Genomic DNA, 22,654 nt, shown 5'->3' on the forward strand with positions numbered 1-22,654 from the left:
TCCACTGAAAACCACACGGGGACAGTCTTGCTACAAAAATGGAGGAGCCAACATAGGCGCAAGACTGATGTGGGTGCCAGCAGGTGAGCTGAGGAGGGCTGACATTTTTTGGATGGGGCTCAGAAAGCTGTCTGTTCTCATATCACTTCACAGTACACCCCACACAGAGGAGCCCATATCACTCACCCAATGTGACTGTGTGGGGAGGGGAGCCCATCCATGGCTGACAAAATGAATAAGTCAGCAGACCAGGAAGCAGGCAAGAAATGGAGATGACCTGGCCGTTTTGTCTGAGTAGGCCATTCTGTCATCATTATGCTTGGCTGTTTAGGGCGTGACATGACACTGCCAGTGGCCCAGTATCTTGCTGGAAATTGTTGCAAGGAGAAGCTTCAAGCTTCAAGGAGAAATCTGAGATGCCCTCCAACTCACATCCCGCTTCATACCTCATTCCATCTGGCCAATTGGTGTAGAGGTGAGTGGCAAATTCAGACAGCTATGATTTGGAGACAAAATGCACACCCCTCATCCAAAGAGCCGATCTAAACTTCAGAACATGTCTGAAGTCTGTCCTGTCAGATCAGGCTTGAAGCATTGTCCCAGAGGTGAAATGATACCAAAATAGGCAGTGAGGTGATCGGTATGATATCTGACAATGGCTTACCTGCTGTGATTGTGCTGAAAGCTACTTGGATTATAGCAATACAACAATGGTGAAAATATACCAGATGAAAAATAACATGTAATCCCCCATATTCAAGGAAAGCATGCTATAGCAGCCGGGTAAGGGGAAATCCAAGCTTTATTTTTCAGTTTTACATTACATTTACAAAGTGTATTGAAGGCTTTAATCTACTTCAAGCCACAATTCTATCATTTATGCCAATTCAATCTTCATCCAAATTTGCGCTTGTGCACTACTTTTAGAGCATCAGCAACATTTTACGTAGTGAGGGCATTCTAACTGAATATGGTGATATGTTTATGCCTCAGGCAGAGTGGAGTTGGTAAGATACTGTAAAAATGCAAGCTACAGCCTGATTTAGGATATGTCATGAAGCAGAATGACAGATAAGCTGTCAGAAGCAGTCGTTGGCAGGAGCACCTGGATCTCTCCCACATTAATACCTTGCTGAACCGCCTGCCCATGTCTCCCCTCATGAGCCCCTGGCCACCCTTAAATCTATATCCTCTCTCCCCCATCCAGTGCAGACAGTGTGATGAGGCTGCAGGACAGTCTACTGTGTCTGGGATGCCCTGGGCACACACATGTCACATAACATAGAGCACAGATCAGCCTTCTTAAATCAGTCTCTCTCTGATCTCCACGCCTGAGAAATTCACACACACACACCAAGATGTGAGTCATAAAAGAACAGCCAAATGTCAGAAAGGAAAGGAAAAGAATAGATACATGCATGCAAAACAGGGCTGGCAAGAACAGAGTAGAGGCTGATTGGGAGGGGATGACAGAGAGGCAGCCAATGCGCAGCACTGCATCTTGAGGAAGAGAGGGGAAGAGAGAGGGAGAGAGAGAGAAAGGGAGAGACAAGGGGAGAGTGAGGAAGTGAGAGAGTGGGAAAGTGAGCGAGAGAGAGGAAGGGGGTGAGGCTGAGGCAGTCACTCTGAGAGGCAAGATTCCAGCGTGATGCTGTTGGATGCGAGCTGCTCTCCTCTAACCGGTCTCTGGCTGTCCCTTTGACTGAGCCAGGGGTGTGTGAGTCTGGTAACTGGGCTCTGCTGCTGCTCGGGCTGAGGCAAAAGCTGACTGGCTGGTTTCCTGCCTCGGCTGTGTGGAGCAGAGAGGGGTTGACTGGAGCCGAGGTCCAGGGCAGGGCAGGGTAGGGCTGGCTGTAGGGCCGTTTGCGCTGGGGCCCCACAGGAAGCAAACATGAGCGTTCCAATGCTAAAGATCGGGGCGGTGCTCAGCACCATGGCCATGGTGACCAACTGGATGTCTCAGACTCTGCCCTCCCTGGTGGGACTCAACGGGACCACCATCTCCAGAGGGGGCACCTCGGAGAGGATTGTCAGTGTGCGTATGACTTCCTTTGCTTTTTTGCAAAGTCTGTGCACTGTATTTGATTGTGCATGCACTCGTTGTGAATTTCAGAAAGAGAGAGAGTGTGCCGGATGAAAGAGAGTGACAGAGACAGGACAGAGAGAGATAGTGAAGAAATATGAAGATACTAGCATGTGAGAGTATGTGTGTGTGTTTATATGTTTAACTACAGAAACAGCAGAGGTGTTATCATAGAGGGTTGCACAGACGGGAGTGGGACAAGTGTCTGTCTCAAGGGTTATGATGTACTAATAAGAGAGGGGTGATGAGGTAGACATGCATGTGAGAGTAATGTTTCAACCAAACGTGAATGATGCACATGTTGTTGTGTGAGTCGGATTAAGTATAATGACGCTGAATTGTGGGCTTGTGACTGTGAGTGATGGTGAGAGGCGGGGGGTGCAGTGTGGACGGCTGTGGTAAATCATATGTTTTTGCCGAGGTGACGGGAGGTAGAGAGCTGCTCTGAGTGATGTTCAGGCTGATCCCATCTGTCAGTCACCTCCAGGGTGGGAAGGATGGTGCTCAGATTCAGAGGTGATGGGGAAGACGGGGAGGTTGAGATAATGTTACAGTTTGGAGTATGTCTTATTTCTCCCTCGCTCTGTTTGTCTCCAAATCCTCTCAATCCCCCTCTCCTCCAATAAAACACTCTGGCCTCATGTCGAGGGGTCATACATATAGAAAGGGCATTGGAGGTGTTTTGCTTCAGTTTTTTGGTGGTGTATTATATTAAAATTTTGCTTACACAGAAGCCTTTCTTCTGTTTAATGCAAACACACAATTTTAAAAGTTCTATGTGTCTGTCTCAGTGTGCTAATGGGGGTTATGAGAGACAATAATAAATATCAAGCAGAGGAATGAATGAGACATTTTGTGGTTCATCAGCGGTTAATGATTGCCTTTGCCTCTATCCCGAGTGTGTTTTTATGACACCTTATCCATTAAGCAAATGCCTTGGTCTGAAATGATTGAATGAAATTGAACATCCCAAGAGATCTGCGACCATCTGTGTGTGTGTGTATGCATGTGTGCGTGTGTGCCTGCACGTGTATGTTTGTGTGTTTAAATATGTACTCGGACTAAGTATGTTTAGACATTCTTGTCTCAGGGGTGAAGGTCCATCTGTTTGAATAAGAGTTTTTCTTATTTATAAGGGTTCGTTAAAACATCAATCCACCACTTTATGTCTCCTTAATGTTGCAGTGAGCTGCCGGGTTGAAATGTTTTCTTTGGATAAAAAGGCGTCTCAGCACAGTGTTCACCTTTGTGAAAATGTCAAGCACCTAGCTGTAAGCATTTTGCTCCAAACTGTTTTTTTTTTGTTTTGTTTTTTTACATCTTTCCTACAACATGCACAAATCTCAGCAGGTAACTTTAAGTATAACATCAAAGTCAAATCATAATCTAATCTCTGTAACAATGTCAGAGTATAAAGCATGTTTGAATTATTTACAGCACTAAACTCTATAATCCTATTGAACACCCACTATTCCCTGGGGTGTATGGTCTGGATAAGCCATCCATTTATTTTCTATACCCGCTTATCCTGTTCAGGGTCAAGGGGAATAAAAAATGTTGCCAGGTTTCTTTTCAGTAAACTCATTCTAATCAAGACTCATAACTGGAAGCCTTATCATTTGCATTTCAAAAGACTGGATACAACAGAATATTATACATAGTTATAAGTGGATATTTTCTTTCAGGCAACCCTCATTCACAACCAGTGGAGGAGGAAATGCTGCTATTGAAGTTCATTTCATCAAAGTTTCATCAAAACTGATGAGCCAGTTTGATGGTGCCAGGAATTATTACAGTATAACAGTCTGTTGTGATGGGAAATGTCTTCGCTTTGAGACAGGAATAATCTCTCCTCATAAACAATGGCAGCGAATAAAACTTTAATGTAAAACTTCGCCTCACAGTCCCATCACTATTGATGAGACATTTGCCTGTGATGATCGTAGAAGCAGTCATGACTCACGTAATGTTTAGAGCTCTAATCAAGGACAATCTAGCTACGGTCTTGTGACACTGTGATGCTAGTGTGCCAGTGGCCATTGCATGGCTGCTCTCCACTGTGGCGCCCATGCATGCTGCGTCCCATATTCTCCCAGCTTAGAGCTATTTTCAAAGTCTGCTTCACTTGCTTTCTGTGCCTGTCTTCTAACCAGCTGATCCAAGAACACAGCTGACTGAGTTTATAGGGGCCTTACTGTGATGGCACTGAGCACAACACTGCCTGGATGCTTGTACACATCTGGATAGTGCAAAACCATGTTCCTTAATGAGCGGAAGAGACCCTGGAACTCTAACACTTACATGGAACTGGTGTGGCTATACGGTATGGTCAAGTCTAAGTAAGACCTGCCAGGCTGTAAACATACAAAATCTTACTTATAATCGTATAATAAGAAATTCATTAAAACAAACAACTTCAAGAAAACAGTGTTTACAAAGTGCTGTGTGTAAAAATCCAACAGTGAAGAAATAAATGGTATACATGATAAAAGGTACATTTGGCATTCATTTTGCAGTTAGTTATTTAGTTTTAGTCAGCTAGATATAAAGGCATGGATACATTGACACATTCAGCAGCATTAGCTGGCACACTGTATTTCACGGTTTAGGCTTGTCCCCTGTGGTCTTTAGTCTAGATGATGGACAGCTAAAAGCCCTTTGATGACCTAAGGGGCTGTGAAGTAACATGGTTTTAAAAGTTGTCTGAAACACACTCTATATAAATTATTTACCATTCAATGCCTTAATTATAATAAAAAAAAACACATTTTGAAATTGATTCTAAAATGGATAAGCAAGTCATGTAAGTAAGTCAGCACAGGTGAAAAATTAGGAGTTTACTTACTGTTAGAGTTCTAAAATAATTGTTGACAGTTTCAGTTAAATACATTTCACACAGGTAAGTTGTCTAAGCAAGGCATAACATGAGCGTGAATAATTCCCTCAGTGTGACAGGGTGATAGGCAAGGGTGGCATTTCAGTAATATTGAGTGGAAGAAGCAACATGGTATGATCTTTACATGATTTTCAAAGCTGAAATCACACCTAAGATCTTCAGCAAAAGTCACCATGGCACTGCTGAATTTGTTTCGCAACATGTTAATTCAATCAAATCAAATCAAAATTATAAAAAAAATTAAGTCTATTAAGATATCATGTCTGCTTTACAGTATTAAGACATAAACTACTGGGATTCTCTCAGACGTTCAATGGACGCAATGCAAAGTTAAGGATTACTGACACATTATAGTTGATTTTTTCATGTGTGCACGTGTGTGTGCGAGATGGGCATAAATAAATCATAAACCTTTACATACTGTAGCTGTATACTCATAATACTGCATGGAAAGGCAGAACAGTAATGTGTGTGCATGTGTGTGTGTAGTGACTCTCCCTTTGATATCTAAAATAGGAAAGCTGTGAGGCAGAAGAGTGAAGAAAATATTCTCACCATCAAAGGGGAGCATGGAACAACAAATGGCAGCATACAAAGAGCTCGGGCTCAGAATCTGATTGGGGTCACCCAGCCTCTGTCTGTCAGGGTGTGGGACTTTAAACTTTATCACATCCACTGTGCCGACCAATAAAGTAGATTGTAAAGATCCATTCTTGGCTATGGATTAAAGATTAAACACTGCTGCAGATTTTTATTTGAGTACTTTGCTTTTATGTTTATCGTGCTGCCTTCAACCAGCATTTATTTGAGTTCAGAGCCTGACTGGTGTCCTCTACTGCTTAGTCAATGTGAAGCGGTGCGCAGAGCCAGAATCTCAGTTAAAGCCAATCTTGTAATATCATTTTAAATTGTTTTGATGCATTAACTAATGATGTGATCGCCTGTGTACAAAGCAGTATTGATCCCAGACTCGATTGGGCTACTAATCAGGCTTTTGACATGGTTCATTTGCCATTATGAGAGTGTAATTTCCAACCAACTGAACTTAAGCCTGAATCATTGCTTTGCCCTTCAAAAGCAATTTGATGATCTCACAATTCACACACTTCTGCAATCCATATTTTACTCCAATGAAGCACTGACTGTGTTCTAACAGTTTATACAGTGTTTTCTCACACCACCCCGCCACTCTCGTCTTCCTCCTCTATTTAGCACCAGCCATGATAGAGCTAACTTGTACCTGTCTAGCAGCAGAGTGGATGCCAAATGCATTTCACCAGGGCATCTGGCATGGCACTAGCAGCCAGCTCTAAAAAGTATTAAGTTGTATCTGCTCGCATGTAAGTGCTGAGCACTGGTGAGTGTCATTTCTCCAAGAGTTCTCCAATAGAGCCCCCCACTTCAAAAAAATGTTTGACGCATCTGCCAACCCCCCCAGTGTCAAGTGTGATCCGGATTGGAACGAGTGAGCTGCAGATGGAAAGTGAGCAGGACACCACACCGGAGGGGTGGCAGTCATGGGAGTGATGGAGTGGGAGAGAGTGAGAGGCAGCAGGGAGGAGAAAGGAGGCAGCAGGGAGAGGGGCATGATGACTTTATGAGTCATATTATTGACTGGCAACCATGCCGTGCTGATTGTGGTAATCGGTTTTCCTTGGGAGCAGGAGAGACCAGGGACTTCACTGGGAGTCTTCATTGAGTTTTATTTTAAAGGCCAGCAGCTGGCCTGCGCTATTGAGGATTGACTGATTGTTCATTTGAAGAGTGGCAGGGTGTATTTGCATGTTTATTTTGTGTGCAGTCAATTACAGTACTACCAACCAAATTTGAAAAATGAGATCTGATTGTTTGGCCATAGTGTAGCTAGAACTGAGCTCTGTGTAGCAGGGACAGATGTTTGTACTTTGCCAGGGACAAGCATTGAGAGAGGTTAATGAAAATAAAACATAATTCTGCAGAGAGAGAGAGAGGGAAAGAGAGAGGGGGAAAGAGAGAGGGGGAAAGAAAGTGAAGCTGTAGAATTTGGATGAACAAAATTGGCATTGCAGGATGGAAACAGAAGAAAGAGATAGATTGCATCTGTAGTACCTCTTACTTTGTCATCCTCATCAGACTATCTCACCTTGACGCCTCCTACATTCTCAAAATGCTTCTTTCTTTCTCTCAGTCCTCCTGTTCTTACACTGTCCGTCTTATGTGGTGTTGCAGTTTTTCAGATGTGATGGCAAGCTCAGTTCACAGCGGCATAGCAGTCAGCTCTCTCCCATATCTCAGGACTTGTGCCTGCTCCTGCCTGTTTGCCCCTTCTGCCTGCTGCTTATGAAAGTTATAATAGACTTCCCGTCATGCTCATAAAGTAGGGAGCTGTAGATTTATGATCTCATTTAGCTCCAGCTTTACAGCAGCCAGCTCCAGGGTCGGTCTAATGAAACGCCAGAGGAAGTCCGTCCTGCAGCTCTTGACAGTGATACCACCAGCTCCAATGTCTAATTGGATAATCCCTTCAAATTTTGTTAATCATTAACAACACATTGCACTGCGAGGAAGCACTCAGGTAATGCCACAAGTTACTTGGTTCGTTTTCATAATGATTCCTCCTAAACTACACATACACATATTATCTGATCTGAATCTGATCTTTTTTTTCTGCGGCATGCAGGACAAATGTTGGAATAGCATTTGGTTACTACTTTTTAGCTTAGTAATGACCACAACCTCTCATCTCATCTCCTCTTCCCCTCTCTCAGCAGGGATTTTACTGAAGTTGTCATTCAACATTGTAACTGGGCAGCATTTGAACTAATCTAGAGGAAATTAGAGCCACCTCTCTCCTCCCTGTCAGCCTTTCTAAAACCACAATTTTTCCTTTTCTGCCTATCAGTGTATCAGCGACTCCCACTTGAATTGGTTTTCTATTGGGAGGATGGGAGGTTGTGGTTGGAAGACATGCCAGCAATGGATGGTGGGGCTTCATAGGCCCAGGCTGTCAGATGTGATGTCATGGGAACAGAGGGAACCCTGGGGTGGTGCAAAAGGGGCAAGCCAGAAATCTTAAAGAGTAATTTTCATTTTCGTGAGCAAGCCCAATTGATTTTTCATCTCTCTTGACCTCTGCAGTTTCCTGCCTTCATTGCTGCTGTCTTCTTCCTTAATGGGCTTTTGCATGGCAGCCATGACCGTGACAGCTTCAAATCTGGCACTTACATATTCTATTTCATCCCTCACATCTAATGGATGAATTTCTGGGACAGTGAACCGAACGCCTCCTCTCTCCTGAAACCACTGTCTGTGTCTGGGAGGAGAGGATTATCCCCCAGACCTGAAGTGGTCCCAGACAGCCGCCACTGATAGCATGATGATGATAGCACAGGTTATTTTATCACCGCTACTCAAACGCTAACACTCTGAGGCCTGACCTGCCTACAGTATGCAAACATTATTCATTCATTTCACTCTGCATTATAATTCTGTATAACACTAGATATTGAGGAAGTTGTTTTTCCCCACACTAATGAGGTATCTGATAGGCTGCACGGTGTGAGCACTATGTTAAATGAACCAATGTCAATGACCCACTCTTTGCTGCAGAAAGGAGATTCAATTATATTTACATAAATAAGCTATGTTCCAAAACATATTCAAGTTTACTACCTGCACCCCGAGAGATCAGTTGCTTATAAGCGCTGATATATAGATCTCCTTGCAGCAGCTCAGGCACAAGGCATATAGGGACAAAGCAAATTTGCATTTAAGAATTACCTCCTCCCTCCTGCTTTCTAAACTGCCACGGTGATGAGAATGGGGAAGTTAGTGCAGAATGGATAGGTGGGTGGTAATGAAAATGGAACTGATTCAAATAAGCTCTTAATTTCAGCCCAGCATTTATGAAACATTAATGAAGAGGGGAGAGGATCTGTTGCTGTGAAAACTCCCTGGCTTGAAAAAACACATGAGGAGCACAGCATGAGTTTAAACGTGCTGGATGATGAAGAAAGTATTATGATAATGGAGTTGACATGTTTCCAATATTACTTTGTAGAAAGAGCTCATTGCTTATTACTGCCCACTATGTAACATATTGTAAAAGAAAAAAAGTAAGCGTGACACCAACCGTGGCTCCCTTTCAGGCTGTATGAAATATTGATGTGCACTTCTTTCTTAAGCATACGTGAATATCTGGTGTGTAGGCAGAAAACCCCCACATGTATGGATATGAGGTAATTTTTAGAGAAGGCAGGAGGCTGCATATACCCTCCGAGTGAGTAACTTAAGTGGACTCTACTGTTTGAGGCAAGCTAACCTCCACCTGTTAACGCCACAGGATATCAACTGTAATGAGAAGCCGGTGTTCCATGCTGTGGCCTCACAATCCACTATCTTGCACACATCCACTGTATCGTACCAGCCATTGCGTATGCTCTCCAATATGATTCACTGATTCACATTGCTATTATGAATCAGAAGTCCTGACAGTGAGTGAGATGCAGGCAGGGAAGCAGACAGAGGAAAAGAATCTCCCCTCAGGCAATGGCAGAATGAAATAGACAGTCAGATGCGGTTGAAAGAAATTGGAGGAGGTTCTACTGTGGAGACTGCTTCTTTTGTCTTGTCTTAACTTGAGTTCTGGCCTCTGTAGACCTCAGTCGTCTCTCCACCTAACAGCCTTCTGATGCTGGACTGCCTCAAAGAAGACTAATGATAAGAAAGGTGCTGACTGACAGAAAACTGTGCAGGGACTGGCTGCACACCGACTCACAAATATGCATCAATATTAAGAATAATGGAATGATAATTTAGCCAGAATGCCAATACGTTCCACTATGAGTCATTCATGTGCACAATAGACATTCAGTCATATGGAAATATTACTAATGTATGTATGCAATACTGTATTAATAAAAAATGGGAATAGAATATTACTCCTGACTTAGTTTAATTCAATTTAGATGTATTCATTTTGAAATTGTATGAGTCTACTTAATAGACCTTGAATATATGAAACATATAAAATATTAAAAGAATGACATGTATAATGTCATTGTCATGGTTGACATTACATTACATTTAAGTATAGCTCATGTAGCTGTAGTCTTGTGTTTGCCACAATTCATTTGGAGAACATCAGATTTAAAATTCACTCATTACGAGAGTATGAGGGAGGAAGAGGGAAAGACAGGGAGAGCAGGAGAGGAAAGGGAGAGAGGGGGTGGAGTGCCAAGGGATTGGCAGGAGTGACAAGATGTGACAGTGAGCACATTGGCTCGCAGGGTGGTTGCTACTTTACACTCCAATCACACAGTCCCTCTGTCCCCCAAGACATTTTAATCTGATCCCCCGACCCAAGGAGACGAGAGCACAGCACAACGCTGCTCAGGAGAGCGGCTCAGAGCCAAGCCACATGATTTTATTTCCAGCCTTTTCCTTCCACTTATGTGGATGGGTATTTAATTTCATCACTAAAATGGCTGCTCCCTTCCTCATTACATTTTGCTTTATATGCTGAGTGTGTGTAGATGCAGTGTGAATGAAGGGATTGTCCTGGCCAGTAAACTGTGTGTACATGTGTATGTGCTTGCAAGTGCACAGCACTACTTTTGATTGGATTAGTCAGAGAGAGATATCCACCCTTTCAGCCTCGCCCCTCCTCCACTGGTAACGGCCTGCATTATCGATCCTGAACAGCTCCATTTCCTCTCTGTGTCCAAACTTATTAGATGCTCTGCTTTCACACAGCCTCGCTTGATCCCTCCTTCTTCCTCTTTTCTTTGAAATCCCCATTTTCCCTCCATTTGTCTTTGTCTTTCTTCATCCTCCATCAAGATCTTACTCTGTCTCTGTCGTGCTGTTGTGTTTTTCATCCTTTTGTGTATTTTCCACCAATGTTCTTGTCTTATCTTAATCTGCCCATCTCCCACTCTTCTATCCTCCATCTCTCTTTTCTCCTGTCTTTACTGCTGTGAGCTCCACCTCTGTCAATCTCTGGCTTCACTTTCTCTCTCTCTCTGTTGCTTTCCAGTTAATACTAAAATTAGACTGCAAGTGATTTTGAGTATTTTGAGGAATCAATTGCCCTTAATTGCCTTTGGGGAAGAGTCATTTTTGACAGAGTTGCAAGAGAGAGAGAGAAAGCCATGGAGAAATTACGACTCTGCAGCTAACTTATGGTGACAGAATGGGCACAACTAATCACGATATGGAATGTATTAAAGAGTCTTTCTTTCCTCCAAACACTTTCTGCAACACTTTCAAGTATTAGATACATTTATTAGTTTAGAAATGTTTTATAAGGTTGGAACAGTTCTCAGATTACTGTTGATACATGCTGGCAGAATAAAATATCTTGTCTGCCCTTATGCATTTTGAAAAGCCTGCTTGGTAGCAACGTAGATAAACAACAGCAGACAGAAGCAGCCAGTTTCTTCGCTGGGTCTAAGATATACATGTCTCTATGTTTCTGCAGGCTCTGTACCCGAGCCCAGAGGAGGGCTGGCAGATCTACAGCTCGGCACAGGACGCAGATGGGAAGTGTATCTGCACCGTGGTCGCACCGGCCCAGAACATGTGTAACCGCGACCCACGCAGCAGGCAGCTTCGCCAGCTCATGGAGAAGGTGACAGCTGTCAATAACACACTCACTTTGAGACACGACTGGTACCCACGCAGATACACGAGCACAAACTGCCACACTGCACTGCGCTCATGTCTGGCGCCGTCTGTCACACACAGGCTGCTGAAGTGAACAGTCTCACTTCCTTTACCCCACAGTTGATCAATCATGCAGATGAACATGACGGCGATCGGATTTGCCATTGTTGGTTGAACTATTCTTTTTGGAGCACTTTGCTTAAAGTGGATGAAGCATGAAGTGCCTTAACAAGAGAAATGTCCTAAACTTACCCATGAAATTGGATTCATTGAGCCTTAGCCTTATAATGTTTCTTTTATAAATATAAACCCATTATATAAAAATTAAGAAAATGAACTGTTTTACAAATCAGTGAAGATAGTAAATGCTTTATTTGCATAGTTACACAGTAACTGCTGTGCACACTAAATCTGTTTACTCAGACTTGTGCTCATTCTGTCTTTCTCTAAGTGAAAAATATCAGTCCACACCGCAGACTTGTGTCATGTCTGACAAGCAAATACATTTAATGTTGTACAAAAATATGTACACACACAAAACCTTCAAGCATTCTCCAATGTTTCAGTAAGCAGACAATAAATCTATGTTTAATATACACAGAGTTGTATTGACCTACAGCGCAGGGCAGCGTATGCAAATGTAATTTCCTGCTCTTGTCTAGTGCATAAACACACACACACACACACATATATACAAGGGGTAAGAGTACAGGCAGGAGAGGACCTCACATCCACACTTGTGAGCACAAGTGATTGACAGCTGCTTGTTGACTCTCCACATCTGCAACTGCATCGATTGGTGGTTTACAGGCAGTATCGCCATTTTATCCACTTGTCTTTCCCAAAGTAAATAATAAAAACTTGAGAAACAATGTTTAGCTTTCACTTGCTTGACGGGCTGAGTTGTTTTTTGTGGACACTCAAAACCAGCGAATGGGTGAATGAGAGCGAGGATCCACGGAGCGAGTGAAAGCCTGGGAGTAGAAAAGTAGAAGAGAGTGGGTAGGACAGGAGGGGCTGATGTGGTCTTGTGAGGAGAGGTGGTGGTAAATTGAGATGCTGAAAAGGCTCTGAGGTCCTGATGGATCAATGTGAGACACCTGAATTCACATATTGCATTCACTCTCATTGAAGTTTACCTTTTCCCCTGACAGCCTCTGTCTGCTGCCGTTTCATGCACACAGTCGTACACACTTTAAAAGCACCATATTCCAACAGAGAAGCCATATTCTGGCAGAGAAACAGACCGACTTGATAAAGCTATTCAGAGAAGTGGTTGTGTTCTCCTAGATATGTGCATGAATGTATGTACTGTATGTCTTTATAGGAATTGTTATATACTGTATGTACATGTGTAATGAATAACGTTTCTGCATGTTTATAAGTATGCAGAATCAAAACACAGTACATACAGTATATGTTAGGTGTTTAATGACGGATATCTTTGTGTATGCTCTCCATTATTGTCAGTGCTGCTCATATAGCTCCTAGCGAGTGAGTCTGTAGATTAAATGCAGATTGAATTCTCAACAACTCTGTAGAGTACTATACAGTGCAGTATGTGCTTGTAACATGTATTTGAGTGTCAATCCACGTGTGTCCTCATTCTCAGGTTAATACAGTAACATGAACACCTGTCCAATGTCCCATGACTAAAAAAAACATCTAATTTATTGGTCTTCATTTAGATTGTTAAAATGATGAATCTGAAGATTTTTAAGAACACCATGTGTTGCTAAAAAACTCGTCTTACTTGTTTTGAGGGATGCAATCAGCTGCTCATTGGTATTTTCTGATCATTCTTCTTTTCACTTTCCGCCACCGGAAAGATTTTCTTAGCTGTCAGCATTGCAAAGTGATCTTTGCTGTTTACTGTATCTGTGGTGAGCAGGGAGAAACATAACTTTCGGATTGGTGAAGACATAAAATACAGGTGATAATCAGGTTAAATGTGCTCCTGAGAAATGTGCGTATTTCTAAGTGATAATAAGTAAAACCTGACAGTGATGAGCCTTAAATATAGAGCAATCTATTTGAAAAAAACATGCCATAAATAAATACTACTATTGATGCATATAATGTTATTTGATTAAGTTTATGTCACAGAGGTGTAGATTTCCACTCTAATATTTGAGAGCACAGTTTGTGTTGATGCATTTCATTGCACGTCACCCCTTACAAATATAATACAATACATAAGGCTTCAAAAGTGACCTGAGAGTGAGATCATCACTTCTCTCATACAGTCTCAACAAAAACTTAATAATATAAGCCTTGCAAATATATTATTTATTATTGTATTTTACAGTGTGGGTGTTTATGTTATTGTGTCTACCCTCTGAACACGCACAAAGACAGTTATCAGAGCCAAGTGCTCCCATCAGCCCTCAGCCCAGCCTAATGAGGACTCCTGTCAGTACTATTTGAGCTGCACACACAAGTGAAAGCCACAAGTTAAAAGGCTACATGTGAGTCTGTGTGTATGTACACATAATAGCGCCATGGCTGCCAAGACATCCTCATCTGAACCCAGAGCATGAGGGAGAATTATATGAGCGGACCAGATCCACAAAGGCTCTTTCTAACACAGAAAGCCAAGGTTACGCTAACAATATCAAAACCGCCCTCTGCTCAAAGAATGTAAAGTAGCCTTGTGCAAAATCCTGCATTAAGCTTTCTGCAAAGGCTGACAAAGTGCCATCCAAAGCAGAGCTGACCCTGAAGGACGGTGGCGTGAGAACGCTCACGACGCAGACTTTTGAACACCTCATCCCCCTTTGACCTCTCTGTCTGACTGTTTGACTTGAGATGAGGTAAAATGAAATGGGAATGCACAGTAGGGCCTGCATACACACAAACTCACTTTAGGATTTGGTCCAGAGTGAGTCATTACACTGGACATGAGGCAGACACACCTGCGAGTGATTGGATTCTGGGGAGTGTGAGGGTGGGGAGCATCTTACGTGGCCAGCAGAAAGCATGAAATGCCTGGTGTGTGTGGTTCAGTTACCGCGGCTCAGAGGATGGAGCAGTCCCAACTGCTATCACAGCCCTAGAGGATGGTAACACTGTATTTGTTTAGACTCCAGGCGAGTGGAACAGTTTACATATTTCTCCAACTATTCCATCTGTACTGCTGTCAAATAAGTTTTAATTGGTGAAGAAAATATTTTCTGACCAAATATTCCCTGGCCAGTTCATGAAGCATGTGGGAGATGAGTTGGGTGTAGAAAAGAGTAGGTTGGACACGAAGTAATTGAGTGGGCTGTCAAAGAGTAGGCAAGGCATTTGGTGCAAAACAGACTGTATGCCAAACTGTGACCTTTGAGAGTTGGGACTGTTTCTGTTTTTGTTAGTAGCGATTTGAATAAACATCTTCTGTTTGCTTCAGAGTTTCAGTGGTGTGTGTCTGTGTGGGTTGGTGTGTATTTGTGTGGGTAGTTGGACATATGTACACGTGAGCCTCCTATATGCACCACAGCCCAGTAACATTTGTCAGTGTTTCAGATGATTTCTGGCCAGTTCAGGGCAACGTGCAGGAGCTGAGGGGGAGTATGAAACAGTAGGCTGGTTATGCAGCAACAGAGTGGGCTGTCAAAGAGTGAGCAAGCTGAGCACTTATAGTAAAAATTAAACATAGTGCAAAACTGAGTCCTCTGAGAACTGAGATTCAATAAACACCTACTTGACACCACCTACTCCTCCATGAGATTCATGCTGTTTGCATTATATTTTGTATCCATTAACTTGTGTACTGTCATAATGGTACTGTAGGCCTACTACCCTTCTGTTTTGATAGCTGAGGGAGGGATTTACATCCTTACTGGATACCTGTTGACTTTTATTGCATAAAGTATGTATTGTGTATTTGTATGTGTTATCCTGATCTGTTCTGGACAACTGAGCAGCAATTTCCTCACCTTTCATCTTGGTTATTCTTGCTTTATGTTTATTTGCTTTGTGTTTTATATGACTCAATCTTGTCTTTATGCTCAACTCTACACTTACGTTAAGGCTCTCCCTTTTTTATACTCATTGCTCACGTACTATATACCACACTATAATTAGCTTTAATTGTCACACCCATCCATCTTTTTCTTCATACTGGTGCAGAAATCAAGCTTTTAATTTGCAGTTCAATTCAAATAATCGGGGGAAACTGCACTATTCAACTTTTTTTTTTGGAATATACTGATGAGGAATTGCCATGGGTGCCTTGAGGGAAATACATTTTTCCACATTCACTTATCCCTGAGGAGCTGCAAACCATGCCAGCATGCACTGAGCGAAAGTCGTGGGAACATGAAGGGGTTAGCAGTTTGTTGAAGGGCTGACCGAGACATCCACACACACATCCACACACATCCAAACCTATAATAGTACGATAGACTGCAAAGCATCAAGTTATCTTTTGTTGATCCATAGAGTGTAATTTTACACTGAATGAGATGTAAAATGCTGTCCCTCATTAAAGCAGAGAACTGTAGATAACAAGCTAGAGAATTGCAACTAACAATTATTTTCATTATCAATTAACATTTAATTATTAACATTAACATTTTAACATTTTCTCAATTCATCGTTTGGTCGGTCGACTGTCAACAAAAAACAAAAAATGTCTTTTTTTTGTCCAACCAACAAGATATTCTGTCATAGTAGTAGTAGACAAAGAAAACCAGAAAGTGTATTAATAAAAAGGTTCAGCTCTAATTACAAGCTGCATGTCTGATGAGGAATGGGTGATCATGTAAAGAATTCCAATCTAAAAAAATATTATCAACTAGAAATATTAACTAAAGAAATTCTTTGTGGTTATGTGTGTGTCCTGGGGGTATGTGTGTGTCCTGGGGGTTGTGTGTGTGTGTGTGTGTGTGTGTGTGTGTGTGTGTGTGTGTGTGTGTGTGTTCAGGTTCAGAACATTAGCCAGTCAATGGAGGTGCTGGACCTGCGGACATACAGAGATCTGCAGTATGTAAGGAACACAGAGAGCCTGATGAAAGTGGTGGATGGAAAGCTGAAGGTGGCCTCTGAAAATCCCCGCAGTCTCAATCCAAAGGGCTTTCAGGTAATTGGCTGTCTGTCACCTCTTGTACAGTGGTGCGTGTGTGTATTATTGTCAAGTGAATGCAGATGCTATTGCTGCTCTCCATGTGCACATAAACTTTGCCGGATGCATTGCAATCTCTTTCGCTCTTCACAGACAATAAAATTTTGTATGTCTCTCGATAGAATGCCACATAAGCTTAGGTACACAAATTCAATTACAAAACTATCTCTGAGTCAGTGAGTCATGCTCAGAGGAAATTTGAGCAAATTCACATGCTCCTGAATTATTAAACTTTTGGACCTAGAAGAAGAGTGATCTTTTCTGTATTCCTCTCTTTCCATCCTCTCCTCTCTCTCCTCATTCAGCCTCTCTTCCTACTTTATATACTTAACATTCTGGTGTCTGCTCTTAGATAACAGGCACATACTGTATATTCACATTTATCTCTACCTTATCTCTCTACAAGCTAAGGCGCATCAGCCATTATCAGTGGGCCTTTTTGTCTTCCTGTCAGCGGGCTGTCTTGCCCAGGCTTTCTATACATTTCTCACACTCTTGCAGATATTAGATGGACCATAAAATAGTTTGATTAAAAGATGCCTTGATAAATGCTAAGTGTGCTTTACTGCCGGGATCCTGCCTCAGCACAGGGACAAGCATGAATAGCTGTGTTTTGCTTTCAGTTTGTTTTATGAAAGCAAGTCCAATGGAGGTAATGAAGATGTTTATGAAATTAGCCAATTCATCAGTAAAGCCTGAGATGACTAAAATATGCAGTATAGTAAGCATTATGTCCCAGGATTTGAATGCAAATCTGCAATCCAATAAAGAGAAGGAAAAAAAAGAAGCAGGATTTGACCAGAGCAGGTTGGCTGATGAATGCATGCAGCTCAAAGTTGCCAATGGCAGAGCATGGGAGATTAACGAGACCGAATTTTCGCAGCTTGAAAAGGGGAAAATGAGATTTATGATGTGGCGCCACAGGGCTGAGAGCTGCTCCATCACCAGATTTACGATAAACCTTAACAAGGAGGAAACAGCCCCTCCTGTGGCGGCCACGCTTTATTGATACAACATTTCTCTCTTGAGCTTTCTACCTTCCAAGCAGGCAGCCTTGCTCTCCTGCTGCTTCCTGCACTCCTACCTAAAGACACATTGTTCTTTTCACTTCTAAATACATGATGAGTCACAGTCCAAGTTTACACTCAGCGTTACCATGCTCCTTACCATAGGTGAAAATGTAATCACCCGAGCCACCTTAGACAGGAAACAGACGTGCATTTGGTCAAACTGAAAATAATGTGTGAATATAGTGGCTTTCCAATCCACACAAAGGATTATAAATTGAAATAATTCTGTTTTTACAGATTATTCAAAGAAGCCGACACAAGTCTAACAAGTGGGTGGAACCTTGATTAGTACAGTAACAAAAACAGCAGGCAACTGAGAAAATGTTAAGGACATAAACATTAAGAGAGGAAGTGTTGTAGTCTAAGATACAGCCAAAGAAAGAGCAATCCTATTTCAGTGTGTAAACCAGAAATGTCAGGAATACATTTATCACAGTAAATTTTCTATTGGCACAGTACTAGTATGAATCTCATCATGAATCCAGGCACCAAGGGGTCGAACCAATGAACCAGCACCCAGCTACAATATGAGCTCCTGATTGAGAGATTATCTACGAACCAGCAGCAACAACTGAAGATTGAAGGAAGAGCTCCTCTGCACACAATCCCTTGTACTGACTAGTATGGTCGACCTCATCCCCTGTCTTATATTTCCCCAGGGTTTAATCTTCTCCACTCCCTTTGCTTTTCCATGTGCCTTTCTCTGCGATGACTATTTTAGGAGTTGAAAGACAAGGTGACCCAGCTGCTCCCTCTGTTGCCAGTACTGGAACAGTACAAGGCAGATGCCAAGATGATCCTGCGTCTTCGGGAGGAGGTGAGGAATCTGTCCTTTGTGCTGATGGCCATCCAAGAAGAGATGGGGGCCTATGATTATGAGGAGCTGCGCCAGAGAGTCCTGCTGCTGGAGACCAGGCTCCACTCCTGCATGCAGAAACTAGGTATAAGATATATGCAAATGAGTGTGGGTGGATAGTCACTGAATGCTTAATTTGAAATTCATCAACAAATATCATTATAGCACTTAACCAATTACAGGTTAAACAACAGCAGTGCAGAAATGAATTCATGATTAAATTAAGATCATCAATGGTCAAAACTCTGCTTACATTGTCTCCTCAGTGCTCGAATTATCTGTTTGAATAAAGAAAATATGGCCTAGAAAGCCGGAATGAATAATAGATTGTGCTCTCATGTAATGTTAGTTTAAACTGATGATTTAACAAAATCTCACATATATAAATTGATGACTTAACAGAAAACTGCAGTTAGACATTAGCCTTTAAGACATAAGTATTTTGTTATTGTCTTCCATTGGCTTTAAGCTTTTGCATAAAGCAAAAAAAGAAAAAAAAAATATATATATATAAATATATATATATATATATTTATTTTTTTTTCCCAGATAACTTTTATGAAGTGCTTTAAAAAAAAAATGGGTTAAATAATAAAAGGAAACCAAGACAATAATGAAAACAGAAATGTTGCAAATTGTGATATCCATCAATAAATCCATAAATGTGATTATCATCAGCAAAAAATGTTTAGATAGAAACCCCTAAATTGACAAAACCATACTGGGCCTAACACCCAGCCTAGTGGAACACCATGTTTCAGATGAACTGTATATATAAATAAATGTTCGTGTGTGTGTGTTGCCACAGTGTGTACATGTTTATGTCCTACATAGATACATATGTAAATCTGCATGTTGTCTTACCTCTTTCTCTTTTTTGACCTCCAGGCTGTGGAAAGCTGACTGGCGTCAGTAATCCCATCACAGTACGTGCATCAGGGTCAAGGTTTGGCTCCTGGATGACAGATACCATGATCCCCAGCTCAGACAACAGAGTAAGTCTATGCTCATCCCTGAACTAGAACCCTTCAATCCCCGCTACCTACGTTCATAGTACGGCCTGTTTTTGACAATGACTTTGGTTCCACTTTATCCTCCGTCAGCTGCTCAATGGAAAAAATATCCCTCACAGCAATGCTGTCTTCAGTGACTGATTGACTGTTTTGCCTGAGTAGGACTTCTCGTGAGCTCTGGAGCAGGATAGACAGAGAGAGAAATGGGGATGCAAAGCTGAGTCACTGATGGATAGTATCCCATTCCCTCCTCCCTGTCTTCCTCTGTCACTGCAACTCCAGCTGATTAATCACTTCATCATCAGTGGAGAAATTAATGAGTTGTTTGGGCTAAAGTTTTCTAAATCACCTAGGTAATTACCAGGAGTGTTCTGAGATGCTCTGGACCCAGATGATATAGCAATGGCTTCAGCTGATTAGGGATGACATGTGGTTTAATATGGGCAAACACATGGTGAGAAGTAGGGGGAAAACAACACATGGGAGGAAGAAAAGGAAGAGGAATTGCGGGGCCTGGTGAATGGGGGATGTGGAGTGGATTATTAGCCATCTGCAGGGGAAAATGGAAATTGATTAAGTATAAGAGGAGAGATGACGATGGCCTTTTTCATCCCCACCCTGAATCATAACAGGCTAAATAGATATTGCCAACAGAAAAGGTCAATATCTGTGATTGAATGCCCTGATCTTTGTCTTTAATCACCTGACTTGCTGAGATCACATTAGACTATTTAGATCAATCACTGATTGTATTAATAGCCAGATACATCAATGATATCACATCAACACCCGCACTCATCATGATAATCATATTTGGGAAACGTTATTGTCGCTGAGGAGCCAAACTGAAAAAAACACACGAGGAAAAAAAGACTTCGGCTTCGGCCTGGCTCAGCTCCTGTCTCAGCTCTAGGGACTCATTTGGAAGGCAGAGGAGAAACAATGCTTAATGCTCCATAATCTCCCCTTCTCCATAATTCAGCTGCTGTACCTCACCAGACTCCTCCCATACCCTTCCTCTCACCCCACTGGAATTGTTATTGAAGAAAAGTGCCTATTCTACACCTGGGAAGGAGGCGAGAGCTGGAAAAGAGAGAAAGAGGAGAAAAACGATGGGTGGGGCATTAGATGAACGAGTACTACATCTAAGCAAAACTCTCCTTGATATGTTAAGGACAAAATAAATATCCAAGCCAACTGCAGTTTAATTGAATCAATTAAAAGCTCAGCTGAACTGTGCCTCTGCGGAAGCATTGAGGGAATGAGATGGGAGATGCCAGAGAGGGGCCATGTCAGTGGAGAGATCCGCTGAGAGTGCTTGAGAAAAAGATAGGGCTGCTAAATGGATTGATTTTCTGTAAATGTGGACTGGAAAGGGCAGGGAGCACAAGCAGTGGTTGACTGCAAAAGCGCAGGCAACGTCTTCACTCCCACACACAGAAGAGATCAATAGTTCTGCACACACATTCAAGTATGCACAACTGCATGAAGGCGTCAAACAAGTAGAGATTCTCCACAAACACACAGCACGCTTACTCTGCTCAGGGCATCGCCACCGGCTATAATGAAACATTGCTCACAATGTTCTTGCAGAGAGGTGTGTCGGCTATAGCACGATATGCATGCAGTTTAAATTAGTCTCAAAATTCGACTCAAAAGCGACCAATGAAAGGAGTGGAGACATCAGCCACTGTCTATTCCAGCCCCGCCTCCAAAATCTCAGAAGTCAACTTGACGAGCAAGCGAACGTTGAGCAGATGCACGTAGGGAGGGTCAAGCTTGCGCTTGCACTCGTCACAGCCCCGTGCTCACGTGGAACAGAAATATGCAGATACTGTTCTGTGCGCTTGTATTATGTACATGCGTCTGGTTTTTATGTGCGCTGGCTTTGAGAGGAATTAAAATGGCATAAATATTCTCCTATAACCTCAATGGGATTCACTTTTCCTCTCTCCACAGGTGTGGTCCATGGATGGTTACTACAAGGGAAGGCGTGTCTTGGAGTACCGTACAATGAATGATTTCATGAAGGGCCAGAACTTTGTGCAGCACTTGCTGCCTCACCCCTGGGCAGGCACTGGCCATGTGGTCTACAACGGCTCACTGTACTACAACAAGTACCAGAGCAACATCATCATCAAGTATCACTTCCGTTCTCGAAGTGTGCTGGTGCAGCGCAGCCTGAGTGGGGCCGGCTATAACAACACCTTTCCCTACTCCTGGGGCGGCTCCTCCGATATCGACCTCATGGCAGATGAGAATGGCCTGTGGGCCGTTTACACCACCATCCCCAATGCTGGGAACATTGTCATCAGCCGCCTGGAGCCTCAGAGTCTGGAAGTGCTGCAGACTTGGGACACGGGCTTTCCCAAGCGCAGTGCTGGAGAGTCTTTCATGATCTGTGGTACACTTTACGTCACCAACTCCCACCTGGCTGGTGCCAAGATCTACTTTGCCTACTACACCAACACATCAAGCTATGAGTACACAGACATCCCATTCCACAATCAATACTCCCATATCTCCATGATGGACTACAACCCCAGGGAAAGGGTCCTGTACACCTGGAACAACGGACACCAGGTGCTCTACAATGTCACACTGTTCCAGGTTATTAAGACTTCTGGGGACTGAGAGCCCTCAGACTGACTCACTCAAATAATGCTGTGATAATTGTTCGGGGAGGGACAAATGAGGGCACAGGTTGTGGGAGGTGTGGGTTGGGGGCTTCAATGTATGGGCATAGGCTTGGATTTTTTTAAAAAGAATTTCAATCTTCATAGAGTGCTATTATTCACATTCTCAAAAAACACTCCGACAGCAACGTCGGTAAAGATACAAAGACTGAGCGCTTCTCTCTTTTATTTTTCTTTCTGTGATGAGTAAGCATGGTTCTTTTTATTTGTGATGAGAAATAAATATCAATCTTTACCATTTATGACTTTGTATTTCCTTGGTGCTTTCATTTCAAAAAGACCTTCACT

The 22,654-nt window shown here is 42.5% G+C and overlaps 1 protein-coding gene across 3 annotated transcripts in view; it reads left to right on the top strand.

Annotated features, from left to right (window-relative positions):
• Positions 1-22,399, top strand: part of olfm2a (olfactomedin 2a) — a 40,448-nt gene extending 18,049 nt beyond the window's left edge. The window contains exons 1-6 of one of the 3 annotated variants that reach the window (XM_070922885.1): positions 1,892-2,035; positions 11,440-11,589; positions 16,534-16,689; positions 18,523-18,742; positions 19,546-19,652; positions 21,630-22,399. In XM_070922885.1, coding sequence (XP_070778986.1) covers positions 1,892-2,035; positions 11,440-11,589; positions 16,534-16,689; positions 18,523-18,742; positions 19,546-19,652; positions 21,630-22,304 — 1,452 coding nt within the window. In that variant the 3' untranslated portion in view covers positions 22,305-22,399. Of the gene's footprint in view, positions 1-1,891; positions 2,036-11,439; positions 11,590-16,533; positions 16,690-18,522; positions 18,743-19,545; positions 19,653-21,629 lie in introns of those variants that run through there. The other 2 variants (XM_070922886.1, XM_070922887.1) reach the window with 2 other exon arrangements.
• Positions 22,400-22,654: the final 255 nt, after the last annotated feature.

Source organism: Enoplosus armatus, chromosome 17 (genome assembly GCF_043641665.1).
Source record: "Enoplosus armatus isolate fEnoArm2 chromosome 17, fEnoArm2.hap1, whole genome shotgun sequence".
Classification (NCBI taxonomy): Eukaryota; Metazoa; Chordata; class Actinopteri; order Centrarchiformes; family Enoplosidae; genus Enoplosus; species Enoplosus armatus.